Source organism: Mustela lutreola, chromosome 6 (genome assembly GCF_030435805.1).
Source record: "Mustela lutreola isolate mMusLut2 chromosome 6, mMusLut2.pri, whole genome shotgun sequence".
In the NCBI taxonomy this organism is placed as follows: Eukaryota; Metazoa; Chordata; class Mammalia; order Carnivora; family Mustelidae; genus Mustela; species Mustela lutreola.
In genome coordinates, this window is record NC_081295.1 from 77,411,254 (window position 1) to 77,433,080 (window position 21,827).

The 21,827-nt window shown below is 35.1% G+C and overlaps 1 protein-coding gene across 13 annotated transcripts in view; it reads left to right on the top strand.

Moving 5' to 3' along the window:
- The window catches only part of TRDN (triadin), a 390,017-nt gene that overhangs the window by 96,945 nt on the left and 271,245 nt on the right, over positions 1-21,827 (top strand). For all 13 annotated transcript variants that reach the window (XR_009354661.1, XR_009354662.1, XM_059177681.1 and 10 more), the window contains exons 6-7: positions 12,082-12,135; positions 15,996-16,046. Coding sequence is in view for 11 of the 13 variants with exons in the window: in XM_059177681.1 (XP_059033664.1) it covers positions 12,082-12,135; positions 15,996-16,046 (105 nt within the window). In the remaining 2 variants the exon portion in view is untranslated. The remainder of the gene's footprint in view (positions 1-12,081; positions 12,136-15,995; positions 16,047-21,827) is intronic.

Here is a 21,827-nt window from a genome sequence, read left to right on the forward strand (position 1 = left end):
AAAATATTTGAACTCTTACAAGATAGGACAGAATATATCCAAGGTATTATTTGTTTGTGATGGTTATAGACATACCAACAAATATTTGAGCCTGAGAAGTTGGTAAAAACTAAAAATAAGAAAAAAATAAAAGATGGTGAGTACTGGTGAAGCTGGGGGAGATAAAAATTTGGGGAGCCATAGAAGCTAGATCACACTCTATTCTCTCTCTCTCTCTCCATAATATGTATAGACCCAGAGAACATATATTTCCAAAATCTTTTTTTTAAAGATTTTTTTTTGTTGTTGTTTATTTGAGAGAGATAGCAAAAGAGAGCACAAGCAGGGAGCTCAGTCCCAGGACTCTGGGATCATGCCCTGAGCTGAAGGCAGATGTTTAACCAAATGAGCCACCCAGCTGTCCCCCCCAAAATCATTCCATATAAATACACTATCTAATGCTAATTCATTTTTAAAGTGTCAACGAATCAGTTTTGATCCCCACTTTTCATAACTTTATAGTTATCACCTTATTTAAATGATTTTAATTCATGAAGCTAATGTAACTTTTATTCCTATTTTTTCCCGCTGTTCATTTTATCAGATGGTTTTCTTAAGGGAAATATACCAGTTTTATGGAACTGAGGAGCAAACCCTTTAATTCTTAAACTGGTAATAAGTACTTACTTTGGTTTTAAGGTATAAGCTCTGACATGTTAGTTAATGTTTACCTTTTAATTAACCTTGGTTTTTACTTACATAAAAGAAATTATAATTTATTTCATAAATATGACACAGTAATGTCCATACTTGTGACCTTAAGTTGAATTAATACAGCAATTCAGTGGACTATTACATGTGTTTAAAAGAAACTTACAGCCACATTTTAACTTTTCTTGGATCACCAAGATGCCATTCACAGAGTTGTTGCTGATATAAATGGCCCTGGTGAGTAAGGAGAATTCCCTCATGCCAGAGGAGTTGTAGGCACTGAGTATTGCCTGTGGCAGAAGTTAACTGGAAGAATGCTCATTCCATTCCAAGGTGATGGTTTCTAATGGAAGATTTTATAGCTTAAAATGATTTTGCAGAATATACTCATATTTAAAGCCAAATATTTTAGAATATATTTCTGTCTAACCTCTAAGAACTAATTTCCAGATGGAGATGAGTAAGGCAGTCTAAAGACCACATCCCATGATTAATTCAGATGAAGGGATGATCATTGCGGAATGCAGAGCCACATGTCAAATATTGACAAGAAATATTGGTCAGAATCTCATCTGGCAGTCCACAGTTTGGGCATCCTTCATAGGTAGGAATAACTACGTATACATAAGCTTTAGAAGAAAAGATATACATTCATTGTAGGGAATTCTAGAAAGTGGTGCTATTTGTCATAAATAAAAGGTCCAAGTTATGGTTGTTAAAGACTATTTCCCTGACTCAAGGTAAACACTCAGACATATTTATTCAATAAGTAAGTTAGGAGCATAGTGTATGATTTTGACAAAGAAGGATGTCACCATTATTTTATCCTACTTTTAGAAATGTCTTGGATCAACCAGTTTGAGTCAGAATCCAAATTTAGGAACTACTGCCTGTGTACCCAGGACAAATTAACTCATTTTTGTTGCCTCTGTTTTCTCATATGTAAAATGGGTATGATACAGTTGTGAAGATTAAGTGATTATGAAATGTATATGTGAAATCATTCAAAGAATTCTTGGCAAATTTTAATTTCAACAGTATCTATCAGTTAGTTAACTAGTCTTCTTAATTACTAGTGATTAGGTCAGTGACAATCCCTTGTGGATTTCTTATCTGCGTTATTTCTCATCCTATATTTGGGACCACTTGACATCCTTCTGAGCATTGGCTGAAGCAACTTAAGATCTGTCATCCCAAGATTCTGTAACACGACACTAAACTACCTTTTTTGTCACTTCACCCCTGTATTTGTGCCTTCCTTCCTAAAAAATCTCATGCAAGCCTTTATCTACTATGAAACAAATACTGTACTTAATCTATGCTTTCTAATGTTTCACTTAATCTTCATGGAAGAATCCAACATGGTAGGTATAATCCCATTTAAAACTAGGAAAACTGAGGTTTATCTGAACTTAATGATTTTTCTCCATGTCTCATATTTATTAAGTTGTAGAGTCAAATTTTAATCTCAGATTTCTTTAATTTAAGAACACGTGGCTTTCCCCACTATATCTTTCATCTCATTTCCTTCCTTCTTTTTTGCTCCACGGTGTGGAAGTCTCTATAGCAGAATTTTCTCACAGCTGGAGAATCTTGAATTGTTCTCTGAACCCTCATGGTTAGGACTTTGTAAAATCTGCTGATCAATTTCACTGATCGGCTTGTACTTCCATAGAGCCTGGACTTGTCTTGCTTGATGGCTTCCCTGCATAGCAGGCACGGTATACTTAATAAAATGTATCCACCTCTAAGTCTCCTCACCATTGTTGCTACACTTAACAAAATAAGAAATGAGACCTGACAGTACTTATTCTTTTGGTAGAAATGCCAAACGGCATGTCATGGGTGTATTAGTTTTCTGTGGTTGCTGTAACAAATTGCCAAAAATGTGGTGTCTTAAAACAATAGAAATTTATTATCTTACAGTTCTAGAGGCCAGAAATCTAAAATCAGTTTCACAGGGTCCAAATCAAATTGTCTTCAGGGCAGAACTACCTCAGGGGCTCTGGGAGAGAATCTGTTCCTTGCCTCTTTCAGCTTCTAGGGTTGCTGTACTTCTTGGGTTGTGGATGTATCACTCCAGTCTCTGCTACTGTGGTCACAGTGCCTTCTCTTCTGTCTTCAAATCTTCCTCTGACTCCCTATTATAAAGATACATGGGGTTGCATGTAGGGATCCTATAGATAATCCAGGATAATCTCCCTATCTCAAGATCCTTGATTTAATCACATTGCTTTTTTTTTTTTTTTTTTTTTTTTTTTTTTTTTTTTTTTGGTCATGTATTGTAACATTCACAGATTCCAGGGATTAAGACATGGATGCACTTTTAAGGGCCATTATATAACCATACCCCTGAGCTACTCTTTAACAAGAGTACTAGAAAGGACTGGTAGCTAAATACAAAATATAAGTATTTAAGGGTAGGAATCACAGAATGGGAAAATTTACCAAATTTATTGTAGCAACATTGTCATAAGAATTTTTATAAAACTTTAGCCACCAGCATAGCCAAAGTTAGGTGTAAAGTTATTATTAGGGAATTCAGGGTCGGAGGAAGTATTCAGGTTTCATTGTTTAGGGGACCAGAACTAATTGGAATAATTCTACTATTTTTGGTTTATTTTAAGAAGCCAGATATTTATTCATTTGTTTCTTTTTGTTTTTTTCCTGATGAGAATATGTGAGGATTTTAGTCATATTAGAAGCAGGATAACGTTTATGTATGGCCAAGACAGTGACATAATTTCCTTAAGATATTATAATATAAATTCATTAAAAATTCATACTCAGTGTGCATGTACTTTAAATCAAAAACTTGAGAATGACCTGAATACCTCAAGTATTTTCATATTGGATAATCTCTTCACATTTCATCTAAAACATCGATTAATTAAGAGCCCAAATGGTTAATTAATTTTGATATTTGAGAAGACTAAAGAAGTAGAATGTGAGGGGCGCCTGGGTGGCTCAGTGGGTTAAGCCTCTGCCTTCAGCTCAGGTCGTGACCTTAGGGTCCTGGGATCAAGTCTCTGCTCAGCAGGGAGCATGCTTCATCCTCTCTGTCTTTGTCTGCCTTTCTGTGATCTCTATCTGTCAAATAAATTAAAAAAAAAAAAAAAAAAAAGAAGTAGAATGTGAAAAGTCTCTAGACCCTCGTACACAACTCTCATCTGACTTAACACGGATAACTAACAGACTTCTTTCACTCAGTGTATTTGAAGTCCACGTTAAGTTCCATTGCACAGAATGTCTTCATCCCTCTCTATTACTGGTCACAATATTAGATATCACTATCCACCCAGGCTATTCAAGCTGCAGAAGGAGGGATCGTTGTTGCCAGGGGTGATATGGATTTGATGGACTTCAGAATCGTCTGGATAGTTTAAAAATATACATATATAATATTTAATATAATATATATTTAATAATATAATATAATATATTTAATTTAATATTATATATATTTTTCTACCAAAAAAATAACTACTATCAGGTCTTGTTTCTGAAATATCCATTTCAGACTCCATTCTGAGACCATTAATGTTTGGGAGGTGAGCACAGGGTTTGAGTCAAGCTTTTCAAATGATTCAAATGAGCCAGGGTTAGAATTGCTGTCAACTGAACTCATGGCCTAGAGTTCAAGAACAGTCCACGGACAGACACAGAATGTACAACTGGATGTCTCTAGGTGAGGCCTGCACTAACTATTTACCATAGTCTTCACTACACTCTCTCATCACTCCTGGAGTAGACATTTAATATGCATCATTTCAGAAGACATTTGAGTGACAGTCCTGCCATAGACATCTTGGTCTCCTCAATACAAAGAATGGTCCTGCTCAGCCCCTTGTCATACTCCCTCTTTACTATCATTTATCCTTTCCTCACCTCTCTACTTCCACTGCTATCTTCTCCACAATCATTTCTCAACTAGATTAGGGTAGTGCTTAGTCCCTACCCCCTTTCTTCCTTTTTTCTTTCTTTCTTTCTTTCTTTCTTTCTTTCTTTCTTTCTTTCTTTCTTTCTTTCTTTCTTTCTTTCTTTCTTTCTTTCTTTCTTTCTTTCTCATTAAATAGGATCCATGCCCAGAATGGAGCCCAAGGTAGGGCCTGAACTCATGACCCTGAGATCTGGACCTGAACTGAGATCAAGCATCAGCTACTCAACCAACTGAGCTACCCAGGCAGCCCTAAGATAGTCATTTCTTAACTGATTTCTCTGAATTACCCCTTAAATTCATGCTAATCATGACCCTCATGGGCTTCAATCCATTTGTTGCCATTATAGCACGTTAGAGGTAAAAGCCACATTTTCTACCATGGTATAAAAGACTTTCTTCATTTGATCAATGATATCCATACAAATGTCCAGCTTTTTGTACTTTCCCACATACCTTCCCTACTCTGCAACTTCCTCCTCAACCCCCTCAATTCTCAACTTGGCCCCTGATGCCCCACCAGCCCATCCCAGACCTACCTACATTGCCTGTGCCTTAGGCGGCCACACTGTTGGGCACTCGCTAAGTAGGCTCCATGACATCTCACAGCTCTGTGCGTCTAGAGGAGCACTTTTTTCTGGGCAGAAGCCCCTTCCTGTGGAGTCACTGGGCAAGTCTGTTCATCTCTTTGATTTTCAAAATGGACTTTCAGGGCAGGAGCTATGTGTGTCTTCATGTTTGCTCTAGGTCATTTTTGACATTTCCTTTTGTGATTCTGTGTTTTCCTATTTATAAACAAAGAGATTTATGTTCATTGGTCTTCCAGATTTCTACCAGCTCTGAATTTATGTGCTTATAACAAATTAAAAATGACTCTAACATCTAGCAAAGTACCCAACACATGAAACACATTCAATAAACACTGAAATAATGAATGAACGAATTAATGAAGCAATCATTTTCCCTGTTTTGTTAATCTCGACTTGACTCCTACTGACAATTGTTTTTTTGGACATTTCTATATTTATTTTCACATGTATATAATTATTCAGCTTTAATTGGACTATTGTGATGTCAAATTTATTTGGTCAGCACCAGTTGAAGAATTTGTAGGAACTCCATATTAACACAAAAACGATTTATAACATATAATTAGGAAACACAATAAAATTTATAACATAATAATATAGATTAAAGTAATACAGATTAATTTGGACAATTTGGAAAATGCAAAAAAGAATGAAAAACAACTACAACCAATTATCCAAAGATAATTACTAATATATTTTTTACTTTCCTCTAGTTTTTCTTTCATTTAGTTTTATTTATTGCATATTGCCTTGGGTTTTTTTGCAACTACAAATTTTATTGTTATTTTTCAGATAACATTTAGGCTTTTTTTTTTAACCATTAAACATGTCAATTTACTCCTAGATTAAACCAGAAAAGATTGGAACCCAATTGGTAAACATGTAACTAGATGGGAAGACATTATCGAAGATGGTTCCTAGACAAAAGGAGAGTTTTTTAAGGCATCCAAAATAATAGGTATTTGTTAGATCAGCCTGACTTGTTTAGTGTTCAGGTGAAGAGCTGACCTTAGGAGTGGGGAAGAAGTTCACATGACAGAAGTGTATGCTAATGAATGGCATGTGGTCAACATCGAATTGGGCCAGTCAGTGGAAACGGGGTTATCCTCACAGGCAGTTATTGTAGATGAAAAAACTGGTCACAGCCATTAAGCAAAATACACATTAAGTTAGTCATCGTACTTAATTTGTGCCAAACACCATATTGGACACTAAAAATTCAATGATGTATAAGACATAGTCCAGTGAGAGATCTAAAACAGCAAACACGCAATTACACTATCTTGTGGTGAGTACCCCACAAAGAGATATCCTGCAGCAGACAACTAGCTGCCTCGGTTGCTGAATAGGTGTGACTGTAGTTTTCTGATAAAGCTTTACAGGAATGTATGGCTGAAGATTTAGATGTGCACTCTGGAACCTAAAATGGAAGACATAAGAGCTGGGTCAAGGGTCAGTCTTCAAGGAACCGGGTGAGAACTTGATTGGAAGAGTGCAGGAGAACCCAAATAATTAATATTGGTATTGGTTTCCCAGGGCTCCAGTAAAAAAAAAAAAAGTATCAAAAACTGGATGGCTTAAAATAACAGAAATTTATTGTCTAAACAGTTATAGAGGTAAATTAAATTTATTTGTTACCATCAACTGAAAAATACAGTAGTCTATATATTGTCTCCAACATTAAGATTTCAGCCGGATGGATTACCTCAAAGAGCTGTAAAGGAGAATCTATTTCATGCTTCTCCTGGCTCCTGCTGGTTGGCTGGCAACATTTGACTTATGGATGAACCGTTTTAATCTCTGTCTTCGTCTTCAAATGGTGTTCTCCCTGCATCTCCGTTTCTTCGCCTTGTGCATATCTGTGTCTGTGTCCAAATTTCCCCTTTTCATAAGGACATCAGTCCTATTGAATTAAAGACCACTGTAATGACTCCATTTTAAACTGATTACCTCTGTAAAGACTCTATTTCCAACTAAGGTCACATTCTGAGGCACTGAAAATTAGGACTTCAACACGTCTTTTGAAATTATGCAATTCAAGGCATAACAGTTTCACGTGAGTCAGAAGAACATTTTTAAAAGGGTAATTTAGAATAATAATCCTGATTGACTGGTTTAGGGTTGTTTCTGGGAAACCATTACAGGACTGGAATCATAAGCTGACAAAGGATTTTGCTGAAGATGATGAGCAAAAGCCAAAGAGGATAGGATGTTCAAGTGTATCTAAAGATCCTGGCTTCTTATAAAAAATGCTCTCAAAGACCACAGACTAATGTAGTGAGCCTGTATTTTATAAACTTTTACTTTTGCCCTCTCTCAGCTATGCATAATGGACTCTTTAAGGTATCAAATATATTTTCTTTTTCTCTCTGCCAGCAATGAAAGATAAATCTGGAAAGTGAGGCAAGAAGGCTCTGCACAAAGCTATGTATCACTTCCTGCATAGTAATTGTTCCTTTTGAGGAAGTGATTATAGTTCTGACTGTAGCAATGGAGTCCCAGTTGAAGGGGAAATTACAATTTCCATACAATTCAATCAGATTCGAGAGTAAAACTGTATTTTGGAATTTGAATATATATCTTGTGATTTGGAGCATATATCAGATGAGCATTATATATTTGGGTAATTTGCCTAATCAGCACATTAATACATAAACAAATGTAATTTTATTGTGGAAAAAGAAGTGTATATTCCAGGATGGATTGTGTATTACATGCTTGGAGAAGCCAGCAGCACACTTTGGTTGTAAGAACAAGTTTCTAGTCTGCACAAGACCTGCATGGACGAGGTAGCATAGCTTTGGAGGAAGAGTATGATTTGGCAATCTGTTCACAATACTCTTGTTCTTTTCTGCCATGGCCTCTTTTGAGACAGTGTTTTCATATCCAGGGACAAAGAAGTTCAGACTAAGGGATCTTCTAGGTTCCTATCAGCTCTAAAATTGTGTGCTTATTTTAAGTAAAAAAAAGATCATAAAATAATCCTTTAGGAAGAATTAGTAATATAATCTTCAACAAATTTCTCTACTCCTCAAGAGTGCTCTTCTATTGAGTTCATCATTATTGCTTAGAATGTGTAGTTCATCTTGCCTTAGCACAGGATAGAAATTCTACGATTAGTTACAAAAATAAATAAATAAAAACATACAGAGACATACATACTAACCAAAAGCACATTGGACATTTTGTTTAGTGTTGGCTAAAACCTCTGCAAATTAGTACTGAAAAATTTTTGACACCAAACTTTCGATTTTTTCCAACTACTACTAACACAGAGATCAGCAAAGAGCTCAGCCAACCTGGCCCTGAATGCCTGCTGGTTTGCTGCTAGGGAAGATTTGGTGGATAAGAACCTCAGGGTCAGATTCACTATGAGCTCTGGTACATTCAGAAAAGGACACAGGGCCTGTCTGGCAGGTTGCCAGGGCCAAGCTCTGTAAAAGCACAGAACACAGCTTGCAGAGTGCTGGAGAGGGACCACATGGGGTGGGCGAGAGACTGCGGCAGAGTTCAGTTGAGCTGAATGTTCTGGTCAGAGAAAGGTCAGAGTCTGGGCAAGAGCAGGAACAGCAGGGCCATGCCAACTCCAATGCCAAACATCAGGGCCATTCCAACTGGTGGATTCCATTTGTTTTTAATTACCAGTATACCAAAGGGACTTTTGTTTCTTGTAAATAAGGATGACAAACAAATTAAGCTCCAGCAGGTGCAACAAGCTTATTTTGTCCTGAGCTAAAAGTGTCCTAGCTAAGATATAACTTGCCAACAGAGCTGATGAAAAGGAAAGTACTTTTTTCCTCCACACGAAAACTTCTGGTTGTAGTTTCTAAGCAAAGAGGAGGTCCACAAGCAAATGTGGTTGTTGTGGCAAATTACTTTCTTTTATCTTAGCGTAATTATTAAGGCAGTTACTGGTGGTTGCATTGTTTTGATAGAAGTTTTAAAATTTTGCGTCTGAGCTCAGTCTTGCGGAAGTTTGAAGGTTTCATCCAAGAAGCTTTAGTGGCTGTCTGCCATTTTGAACAGCTCCCTAGAGCCCATGGGTCCAGCTGTTTCACTGAGCAGTGTTATGGTACCATTTCTGAGGGGGATAATGAAATTCCAGCATACAGGATTGTGTCTATAAATCAAAACTTAGACTGTGAGGAACCAGATTTTCCCCCAGGGTGACAGGAATGAGGCATTAATATGCTAATTTGAGTCTGAATTCAGCCCCCTTGCTCTTTCAATTTTGTATTAATTCCTTCATTTATGCCTGTGCACACGTCAGCCAAAAAATCCTTTAGTGGAATGGACAACCAGCTGTCCGAGGTGGGTGAGGTCTGGTCTTTCACAGAAGCAGAGACACAGATTAGGTGTTCTCCTGGGGATCCTGCCAATCAGGTTCCAGAAGCACAGCTTATCTCATGCAAACTTGGTTCCCCCTAGAGAACTTTTAAAAGAGGTTTTGTTTTTGCCAAGATTCTCCTTCAGTTTTCGGCTTAATTAATAGTAATCCAAAAGAACCAAAATAAGCTACCTGTGGTCATGTGTAAATGCGGAGGTCCTCTCTTTCTTTTGTGAGATATTTATATTGACCTTAGTAACTCAGAAACACCCAAAAGGACTATTAAATGTAAGGAAAAATAAAGCTTAGATGTTCTAAGGTATATTTTTTTTCTTCTGTTTCTCACTGGGTTTAATTATTTAAGAAATTTTGATAAATTGTAAATTTTGTATGCCCAGAAGCAAGCAGTGTTTATAATATCTATACCATATCATTAATAAATGGAATTGTATTCGAAGATGAAAATAGTTTTTCTTATAATTTTAGAATTTGGCTCACTCAAAGAAAAATCTATTAAAACTCCACTATGGAGCAGACATCACATGATGAGCCAAGGATACAAAAATAAAATAACCTGGTGTGGTCTTTAAAGAGATTTCACCTACTAGGGAGTCAGATATAAAAACAACAGCAGTAATATTATTTAATAGCCAAAATGGAATTACGCAAATGGTTTTGTTTGCCTATGAAGTAAGTAGAGATCAAAGAACATTTTGCAGTGGAGGAGACAAGTGAGTCAGCACTTAAAGGGCGCATTGATAAGAGGAAGTGTGGGAGTAAGAATGTAAAGTTCAAGGGGAAATTCATGGAGATGAGATTGCATTGATGAGTAAATATCAAAGCATTAAAGCAATAAAATATTTTTAGATTTCCTATAGCATCTACTATGTTATAGATACCATGCTAGGCCATGGGGGGTTACTAATATTCATAACAGGTCAAGAGTATAATCAGATTTTCCTATTAGAAATGTTACTCTGAGAGAGAAAAATCTCAATCTAAAAGTTCAAGGGAATAGATAAGATATTATTATAATAATGTAATAATATTATAATAATATGTAATATATAGTAATATAATATATAGTAATATAATAATAATGTAATATAATGATATTATTATTATATAATAATATCATTATATTATATTTCTAATATAATGATATAATATAATAATATAGAAAGAAAGGCATTCTACTCCAAATTTTGAGAGCTTGTTTGGAGGTTCTAGCAGGGGAGCGCAGCTACTCGTATACCCTTGACCGAAGAACGGTCCTCTCCTCTATCGGGGAAGGTCGTCCTCTTCGACCGAGCGCGCAGCTTCGGGAGGGACGCACATGGAGCGGTGAGGGAGGAAGGGGACACCCGCCTAGCCAGCCAGATCAGCCGAATCAACCCTGGCGATCAATGGGGTGACAGATGTCGCAGCCAGATCGCCCTCACATCCATCTACTCCAAATTTTGAAATAGTCTCTTTCCCTTTTACCTTCCTGTCCCCTTACTAGATTAATTTCTTTTCACCTTAACATCCTTAAACATCATTTCTACCAAAGGACATTCCCCAAATACACAGACTAGCGTAAGTCTCTGAATGTCACCCTGAATATTTTCTTCATGGCAATTATACCAACTGCAATTAACTACCTTTGCAGTTGTTTGTCTAACTTCTCTTATTCCTCAGCTTGTTGACATCACAATGACAAGGATAGACTCTCTCTTGACTAACAATCTTTATCACATAGCAGGTGCTTTCTATATTTTTGTGTAAATAAATTACTGGTGGAGAATGTAATATTGGATTAAAAAAAGATGTGGAAGAGAAATACTGAAAGGTAGACTGAAAGAGATTGGCAAATGAACAGAAGTGGAAAACAGAAGATGAATCCTGGATGACTACCATGTTTCTAGCCTGACAACTGGAAATTCTATTAATGAGAGTTATGGATTAATTGTGGAGAAAGCTTTTGATTTAATGAATTTATATTAATGAATTGGATCATAACTCATAGTAAATTAAATTTCGTTTCCTTTAAAAAGATTTGGTGTCATTCTCATCTCATCCCAGTATATTTTCAAAAATTGTTAGTGTGGAATATTTCTGTAGCAGAGTAACATGTAAAATTTACGTTGATAATACTTTGCATCAGATTCAGAAAATTATCTCTCTGTATTTCTGTTTTTATATTTTGATGTTCCTCCAGTGTTGAGCTGGGCTCCTTTGGCATACAGCATGATAAATTTTTAAAGCTTTCTACTGCATGGTATTGAAATTAAAGGTTTGGGGAAGTTAAGGTTTATTCTTACCTTTGCAATTAGACCTGCTTTTGGTACAACTTTGTGCTTGGATATGAAATGAAAGTAGAAATAAAAAATTTATAATTAACTTAATATTTAAACATCTAACTATGTAAAAAGTCACTCCAGTTAAAAAAGATTTTCAAAAGCAGCAGATAAGTTTTTGACATCAAAATTGCCATGAAAACATTTCATTATTTATTCTCTTTATTTAAGTGAAAAGTATTGTTTGTTTCTTTCCAGTTGCATACCGAGAAAAAGAAAAAGTAAAAGAAAAAGAAAAATCTGAAAAAAAAGGTATGGAGTTATTCTTACTCTGTTCTTACACATTGGCCCCTCCCCCTTTGAACTCCTCTTTACATCCTATCTTTCAAAATTATATTATGGTATTTTCCTAAGAATTGAACCTATTAAGTAATTTCTAGGTTGAAGTGAATAAAATACATGAGACTCAAACTCTGCTACCAAGTTACTCTCTAGAAATATATCTGTTTCTTCCCTGGCAGTTGTGAGACTGTCTTAGTCAACAATGAGGATAATATTTCACAAAGTATTTATCCACTTGATAGGTAAGAAAATATACTTTTTTATTTTAATTTGCATTCTTTGATTACCTATAGGACTGGGATTTTAACAAAATTAATTTGTATGTATTTGTTTAGAATCTGCAATGCAGATTCCTTGTTTAACACATACAGAGACGCTGTGAAAAGTTTCCCTCTGCCTTGTTGCCAGCCTCCCAGATCCCCTTCCATTCTACCCACACATACACACAACAAACCACTTGGATGATTTTAACGTGCATCTTTCAGAGCCTCAATAGGCATTTATGAGATAATATAGGTTACTGTTTCTCCCTGGTTTTTTACGCAAAATTTAATGTGTCCTATAGTTTGGCTTTTATAATTCAATAATATAACTTAGGGATCTTTCCATATAGAAAACAGATATTTTCCTAATTTTTTAAGAGATTTATTTATTTATTTGACAGAGAGATCACAAGGAGGCAGAGAGGCAGGCAGAGAGAGAGGGGGAAGAAGTATGCCCCCTGCTGAGCAGAGAGCCGGATGCAGGGCTTTATTCCAAGACCCTGAGATCATGACCTGAGCCAAAGGCAGAGGCTTAACCCACTGAGCCATCCAGGTGCCCCTAGAGATTCTATTTCCAAATAGGACCGCATTCATAGATACTGGGGTTACGACTTCCACATGTCTAAGAGACACAACTCAACCTATGACGCCAAATCCAGTATTTGTGACACTGCTGGGGTCTCCCCCACCAAGGCCAATACCCCAGAGAAGCCCAGAAGTGGGGGCTGGGAAGGAGGGGGCTCATCCTATTAAAAATAGGCTTGTCTCTTAGCAGTTGGAATGATTGCTCTTTCACCAGCTCCTTCACGGAATGGTTTTATTTTCATGATGATGACCTGAGCCGAAGGCAGAGGCACCCACTGAGCCACCCGGGTGCCCCTATTTTCCCAATTAAAAAAAAAAAACACAAAAAACTTTATGGTATTTAAATGGAGATATTTTCTTCCATTATATCTTTAAACCACTTATTATTTGTATATTGAAGGATTTAAATATGATTTTTAGTGATGTCTATTTCTTTTTTTTAAAATATTTTTATTTATTTTATTTGATAGACAGAGGGAGATCACAAGTAGGCAGAGAGGCAGGCAGAGGGGGAAGCAGGCTCCCCGCTGAGCAGAGAGCCCAATGCGGGACTCGATCCCAGGACCCTGAGATCATGACCTGAGTTGAAGGCAGAGGCTTAAACCACTGAGCCACCCAGGCGCCCCTAGTGATGTATATTTCTTATGTAACTGTTCACACTCATCGCCCATTTCTCCTGATAATACTTGTGCAGGTCATTTGCATATATTTTCCTAGTCTGTCACTTTCTCAGATATTTTTCTCAGGTTTTGTAGTTAAAGTTAGGGTTTCTGTTTGTGTGTATAGATATGTGTACATGCCTATATGTGTGTATGCATGTGTGTGTTTGTGTTTAGATTCTTGAATTTTTAAGTGGCTAGATATGTTGTTTTTTTTTCTTTTGGTGTTTCTGCTTTTGAGTCTTCATTTGAAGATTAATTAAATAATTACTAATATTTCCTCAAGTTTTTAAAATTAGTTTCATATTTCACATTTAATTTTAATTCATCAAAAATCCATCTCAGTGTATATTGTGAAATAGGACTCTAATATTTTGCTTTTGTTTTAGTAATGTAGGTTATTTGTGCTAGGTTTTGGCTGATTTATATATCCACAATATGCCTAGCCTGCTGAGTTATCTTCTACAAAACATTCCACTTAGCTGGAATATTTTGTAATATTTTAGGAATCAGATCAGTTGAAACACTTTTCAATCTTCCTTAGTCTATACACATATTTAACATTTTGAATTAAATAATTATAGCTTTATTAATGTTTACTAAGTAATAATATCCATGAATTTCAATATAGCCACAATCTGTTTTAGAAACTGGTGTCCATTTCCCTTCTGCTACTAAATTATGCAGAATTATTGGCATTAGGTTCTACGTACTCTGACTAAATGAAATAATTCGATATTTCTCACGATTTTTTTCAACTTTCACAGTGGCTTAATATTTTTTGTTAAAAAGTGGTTGAGAATTCTTTGCCCCTAAATTATAAATGTTAAGGGAAATTTTCAAATTGGAAAGCAGAACAAAATGCTTCATTTTAAGTGTCTTTGATTTGTTATATATCAAAAGAGTTTGCTTTTTATAAAGTTCTTATACTGTGGCCCCATGACCTTGTGTGAATTGTGCCTTTCTTAGCTTGGCATAGTGCTCCTTCAGCTAACATTGTCATAGCTATCACCCATAACCCCAAATGGTAGTGGAGAAGGCAGGGGGGTTGAGAGGCTGATACTGTGGTGGGCGGGGGAGGGTGAAAGGGGTGAAGGGGTGGGTAGCAGTGCACCAGCCCTTTCCTTAGCCCTGCAATTGCCACCGTCACTTGGCTTTCAAAAGAGGATTGTGCTTTAGACTTTCTGCGAGGTTTGCCTTAAATCTCCAAGATTCTGGGAAACTATTCATCAACTGTATGTTAAAAGAATAGTTTTTTAACTACACATATAGGCACAATTTTTTCTTTTATAATACAAGTAAACCTGATGGACATTAGTGTTTTTATTATATAGTTGCAGAAATGCAAGTAATTGGGACTCCAATTTTTTACTCTAAGAATTTGGCTCTTTCCTTAATTCCATTGTCTAATTAAATATCTTGTTTTTTCATTTAATTTTCTATAATTTCTTTAATTCTCATTATTCTCCAATAAATAATACATTAATGTTGAAAAATGTATGGTGGTTTGGTAAACTACCAAACCACACACAGTTTAATATATTTGAACAATGGCTAATCTGCACATACTTCTGTATGTCTCAGGGTTCCTTTGCTTAATAGAAGTTAGTGAAATAAATTCACGTTGATTTATTATTTTATTACATAAGGATGAGAAGGTATAATGTTTCAGGTATCATGTTAAATACTATTCAATTAAGAAGCTGCACTTGATCAGTAATCATTTGTGATTACATTATACTTTATTGGTCGTTCTCTATCAAAGTTGCTATTTCTTAGGGATTATTTGGAAAAACTTTTATTAGAGTGAAGGACATTTGGTAAAGTAGCGACCACAGATGCTAAGCATTTATCAATGCAGAAGACAGTCCCTTATAGTAAGAAATTATTCTTCCCCAAATGTCAGTTATGTCCTTGTTGAGAAACACTGTTCTGAACCAAAGCTTTAATTCTGATTTAAATATTTATTTTAATTAATCATAGAGTGTTTCTTCCTGATAAAATAACATCTTTTGACAAATTATTTTAAATTTGTTCTCTCTGTCTTTCCTAAAAACTTTATCTATTTAAAATAATAACTTTAAAAAGGAGAGTGAAACTAGCTTTCAAAATGCTTTCTAAATCTTCATGCCAAGTCTTTTGAATCGGGCTTTATACAGTTATTATTACATTGGTATCTTTTTATTTCTACATAAGGCTTATTAATGTCATCTACTTCAAAATAGTTCATGATTCTGGTGGCTATCAAAATTGAGGTAAAAAGAAAGCTTGATCTTGACATCTATTAAAATTATGTACTAATATATAAAATTTTCTGTTTAAGCAACTCACAAGGAAAAAATTGAGAAAAAAGAAAAAACAGAAACAAAGAAAGGTAAATTTTCCCTTTATTCTTTCCTCCTTCCCTTCTTTCTTTCTTCCCTCTCTCCTTCCCTCTGTTCGTTCTTTCTTTCCTTCTCCCTCCTTCTTCCTCCCTCCCTCTCTCTCTCTTTCTGTCTTTCTCTTTCCTTCCTTCCTTCCTTCCTTCCTTCCTCTCCTCTCTCTCTCTCTCTTTCTTCTTCCCCTTCCTTCCTCCCTCACTCCCTCTCTTCTTTGCTTGCTTCATACCCAACATGGAACCTAATGCAGGGCTCAAACTCAAAACATTGAGATCAAGACCTCAGCTGAGATTAAATTGGACACTTAACCCAATGAGACAACCAAGAGCCACCCACCCTTTATTATTTCTATAACTAAATTCTTTTCATTGAAAAGATTACAGTTTGGATTTCAGAGAGCTGGATAATTACAAGCATACAGCATTTCCTTTACATAAAAATTAATTTTGTCTTACATTTAAATTTGCTATTTTAGGGTACCTAGGTGGCTCAGTTGGTTAGGTGTCTGCCTTTGGCTCAGGTCATGATCTCAGGGTCCTGGGATGGAACCCCACATCAGATTCCCTGCTCAGTAGGGAGTCTGCTTCTCCCTCTACCCTACCTATCTGCTTGAAATCTCTCTGTCTCACACTCACTCTCTCTCTCTTTCTCTCTCAAATAAATAAATAATCTTTCAAAAAATAAATAAGTAATAAAATTTAATATTTTAAAGATAATAAAACTGAATACTTAATGGGGACTCTGAAAATGTGAGAGGAAGATGAAAGTCTTTTCTGCACATGTTGGGAAGAATTTGGAACCCCAAGACCTTTACCCCTTGCTGTCATCCCCATAGATACATTATATTATATGGCAAAGAGCACTTTGCGAAAGTAATTAAGGTTGATCTAACATACGGAGATTATCCTGGATTATCCACGAAGATTCAATGTAATCTTATGAACCTTTAAAGCATAGAGATATGACACAAGAGAAAGATTTGAAGTTTGAGAAGGATTTGCCCTTCATTGCTAGCTTGATAATTGAGGGGAGCATGTAGACAGCATGAGAAGAATTTTGTCAACATGTTGAATAAATTGAATCTTCCCAAGAACTTCCAGTAAAAGATGCAACCCTGTTGGCAATTTGATTTTAGCCTTGTGAACCTTAAGCAGAAAACTTAGTTGAGCCATATTATGCCAAGACTTTTGTATTTTGGAAACTGGGAGATATTAAATGGATATTGGTTAAGCATCTAAGTTTGTGGTAATTTACTACTATAGAGATAGGAAACTAGCACATTATAATTGGTTTACAGCTTTTGACCAGTAGTACACTTTGAATTAATTTTAGAAGATTCAAATTCAAGATTTAATTTTAAGAAGAAAGGTTAATGCATATATCTTGATTGATACTGATATTTTAAGCCATTGAAGATCAAAAGTATCTTAACAATATACCTTCCCAAATAAATTAGAATATCAATGTAATTTTATATATTTTGGAGTATTACATAAATATTAAATTATAAATTTAGTATTCTAAATTTATTTGACAATTGTTTGATGCTAAAAAAATGGATTCTAATTGATAGTTTTCAATCTTATTTTCTAAATTTATTTTTTATTTTTTTTTTTTTTTAATTTTTTATTTTTTATAAACATATATTTTTATCCCCAGGGGTACAGGTCTGTGAATCACCAGGTTTACACACTTCACAGCACTCACTAAATCACATACCCTCCCCAATGTCCATAATCCCACCCCCTTCTCCCAAACCCCCTCCCCCCGGCAACCCTCAGTTTGTTTTGTGAGATTAAGAGTCACTTATGGTTTGTCTCCCTCCCAATCCCATCTTGTTTCATTTATTCTTCTTCTACCCACTAAATTTAAATTTCCTCTTCCTATTTTAAAATACATGTTTTATGTGACTGGTATATTTAGTAATCTCAATTCAGTATTTTCAAGGGACTAATCATCCAAATAAAGATTGGAATCTACTTTCCTAATTCAATGTGTTTATCTACCCAATGCAAAATTAAATATTTGAGAAAGATACATTTTTTACTAAATTTTTTTCATGAGATTACTAAATTTTATTTTATTAAGATAGATGGATTATAAGCTAAAACTTTGCTTCCTAGAAGGTAGCATGAATTTAGTCTTAAGATGAAATTTATAACTAAGTTTATTTTAGTTATAAAATAATTTAAAAAGAGATTTATTTTGTTCTATTTGGTTCTCTTCGGTTTGACAGATTTGAAAAAAAATAAATTCATATATATATGAAACCTTAAAGCTAGTAGGGACATTAGAGATCATCTCACCTAATTACCTAACTTAACAGATGAAGAAACCAACCTTCAGGTAGAAAAACAATTTGCCCAGATTATATAACTAGTATGTAATTAAACCAAGATAAAACCCCAAATGAACTGAGTATTAGTCTAGTATTCTTTCAAAAAATAGAGGTTTTCAAGCATCAATTATTCCTTCAACAGATATCTATTTAATACTGTACTAGTTATTTACTACTGTGAAAAAAATTACCACAAATTTAGAAACTGAAGTCAATTCACATTTATTATGTCAGCTTCATGGGTCAAAAATCTGGGCATGGCTTAGCTCAGTCCTCTGCTTCACAATGTCTCATAAGGTCATCTTCAAAGTATTAGACAAAGACACAGTCCCATCTGCAAGCTCAACTAGAGAAGGATAATTTCTAAAGTATTTATATGATTGTTGGCAAGATTCAGTTCTTCAAGACCTATTGAATCAGGGCCTCAATTCTTTCTGATTGGTAGCTGGAAGTCATTCTCTGTTCCTTGCCCCATGAGTCTCACTAATATGTAGCAGGTTTCATCAAACTTAGCAGGAGAGCGAATCAGCTAGTAAGGCAAGAATAATCTTATGTAGACTAATCATGGAAGTCACATATTACTTCAGATATATATACAAATGCATAGGCCAGCCCATATTCAAGGGGAGAGGATTGCACAAGCATATGAGTACTCAAAAGTGGAGATCACAGACAGGCCATCTTGAGGCCAGCCTGGCCTGCTGCAAATCACAAATATTTTCTTTACATACTTATATTCTTATGAGGGAGATAGATGTGGCAGCACATATATGTATAAATTGTGTGTGTGTATACACACACAAATATAAATTTCCTTTTTATTTTATGTATGTATATATACATTATGTTAGGAATATAGGAAGTACATAGGAAATTCTCTTTGCATAATGGGAAATTTTGGGGAAAACAGAATAAGATTGAAAAGGTATTGGTTATAATATGTGATAATTAAATTAGAAACAAAATAACCTATTGTATTTGAGAGGTATGACCAGAGTTAAAGTAAAATCTCCTTCTGAAAACTTTGATTGTCAGAGACAGTCCTGTGGAACCCAGCACATTTCATATTCTATTTCAAGCACAGCCTGTCCAAGAGTGGCAACTCTCTGAACCACCTCAGGACTTCCTTCCTGGTGCATGTGTAGAACCTCATATTCATTGTGAAGATTAGCCTATTCCTATAGTTCATTAAAAATAACAAAGACAGGGAAGAAGTAGAAGAGGAGATGATGTCATGAGAAGCAAGTGGGGTAAGCCAGGTCCAGGCTGTCGAACTGGCTGAAAAATTATGATCTCCAGATATGTGCGTATTGGATAGTAGGGGAGGTTACTATTTGTTGATCACTTTCAGAAGACTGTTGTTCTCACTAGTTTGTGTATATTTATATCTCCCCTCATATGTCTTAAAATACATTTTTGGTATCATCCTTGGAGATTAATATGAATAATATTATGCAATTTAGTGTAATGGGGAAATGGGTTAGTCATTTTGGTTCTTCTACTGCTTCTACTTCTGCCTTATTAGTGGCACTATGTTTGGGAAAAGGTTTTTCATTCCTAGATTTCTCATCTATAAAATGGGTATAATATAGTAATCCCTGCTATACATCAAACCCTAAGTTCTAGGAAAACTCCAAAGAGCTATAGGAATACAGGATATGAGGATTAATTTTTTTAAAGATTTTATTTATTTATTTGGCAGACAGAGATCACAAGTAGGCAGAGAGGCAGGCTGAGAGAGAGAGGAGGAAGCAGACTCACTGCGGAGCAGAGAGCCCGATGTGGGGCTTGATCCCAGGACCCTGGGACCATGACCCGAGCGAAGGCAGAGGGTTTAACCCGCTGAGCCACCCAGTTGCCCCAGGATATGAGGATTTAGTGTTAGAAATCCTATGTACTTATTCTGCAGTGTCCAAATTCTTCTGTTCACATTATTTTTGCTTATCTTCACGGTTACCTTAAAGGAAGAAATAGTGACAGTGGTAAATTTTGTTTTAATGAGAAAAACTAAGGAACAGGCAAATGAAGCAGTTGGCAGTAACATTATGAATAAGAATTGAAATTTGTTATATCCTAAATCCAAAAATGAATAGTATATTAGTATGTTTATTGGATAATATGATTTCCCAACTCTGGCATTAGACATTTTGATTCTGGTGTAGTCACTAATGGGTAAGACTCATTCCCAAGTGAATTAAATATATTGATGCCTTTCTTTTGATTAAACCATTTTATTTTTTATTTGACAAAAATCATAAATTAAATACCTTCCTAAATAGAACTGGATGATTTGAACATAGTGGAATAGTACTTTTTGCTTTTTCATTCCTTAGTGAGCTCCTCAATCCAAATGTTACTTATATTCTTTAAAAAGAAAAGAAAAGAAAAAAGAAACAACAGCAGTAAAAATATTTTGGCATAAAATTTAAGAACATCTATCCAGTTTGATAAAAATGAATAGCAGTTAAGTGTTGCTTTAGTATCATGGTATTTACCTCATTATATCCACATCATTGTTGAGTTCTTACCCATTTTAATGTGAGGCAAAGTTATTTGTTTCAAATATGAATCTCACTGACAAATGTCTAAAATAGGTAAGGAAAATTTTGTTATTTTTATACTTAAAATCACTAATAAAAATTTGTTTTAAATGTGGTCAACTTGAAGAAAATTATCTTTGCTCATTTATAAATTATTATGGCTTTAAAGGTAGATCTGAATTTCATGTATTGTTAATTCCATGCTGTGAAGTTAAGGTTAAATCAAGTGCTGCCTACAAGTGAATAGGTGTCATTTAATGTAACAAAAATTACAATTTCACACACAAGAAGTATAAACAAAAAAAAGTTGGTAAATCTTTCAAGTTTTGTCAAGTTCACTTTAAATACTTATCTACATATTCACACTTTACTGTTACATGTGTACTATATGTACAGTGAAACATGTTCTGTTCTCTCTTTTTGATCAAAAGTACTAATTCAGTAAACATGTATTTTGTGTTTTCCATGAAAAAAAACATTATGTTAGACATTATGATGCTACAAAAATGAACAAATCATTCCCATCCTCAAGTTGCTCTCTCTGGTAGGGAAAAGAGATGTGTGAACAATCATTTGTAATACAAGGTATATAACAAGGAAAAGCAGGTATGCCTTAAAATAAGTTGAGGTAAATTGAAGCTGAGGTGAAAGAATGATTAATTCCAATGACCTTGCACTTTGTTGCACAGGCACTGATAGCCAAAAAATTCATATATGTGGAAAACATAGAAAATATAAAGAAAGAAACCCGACAATAATTGACATGTAGAAAATACAAGAGATATTAAAGAAAGAGAAAATAGTCTAGTGGAGGAAGAAACTTTTGGAAAGATGCTATGATTGGAGAGATAGGACAAAAACCAGGTCTTGCAGGGTTTTAAATGCGATCCTAACCTTTT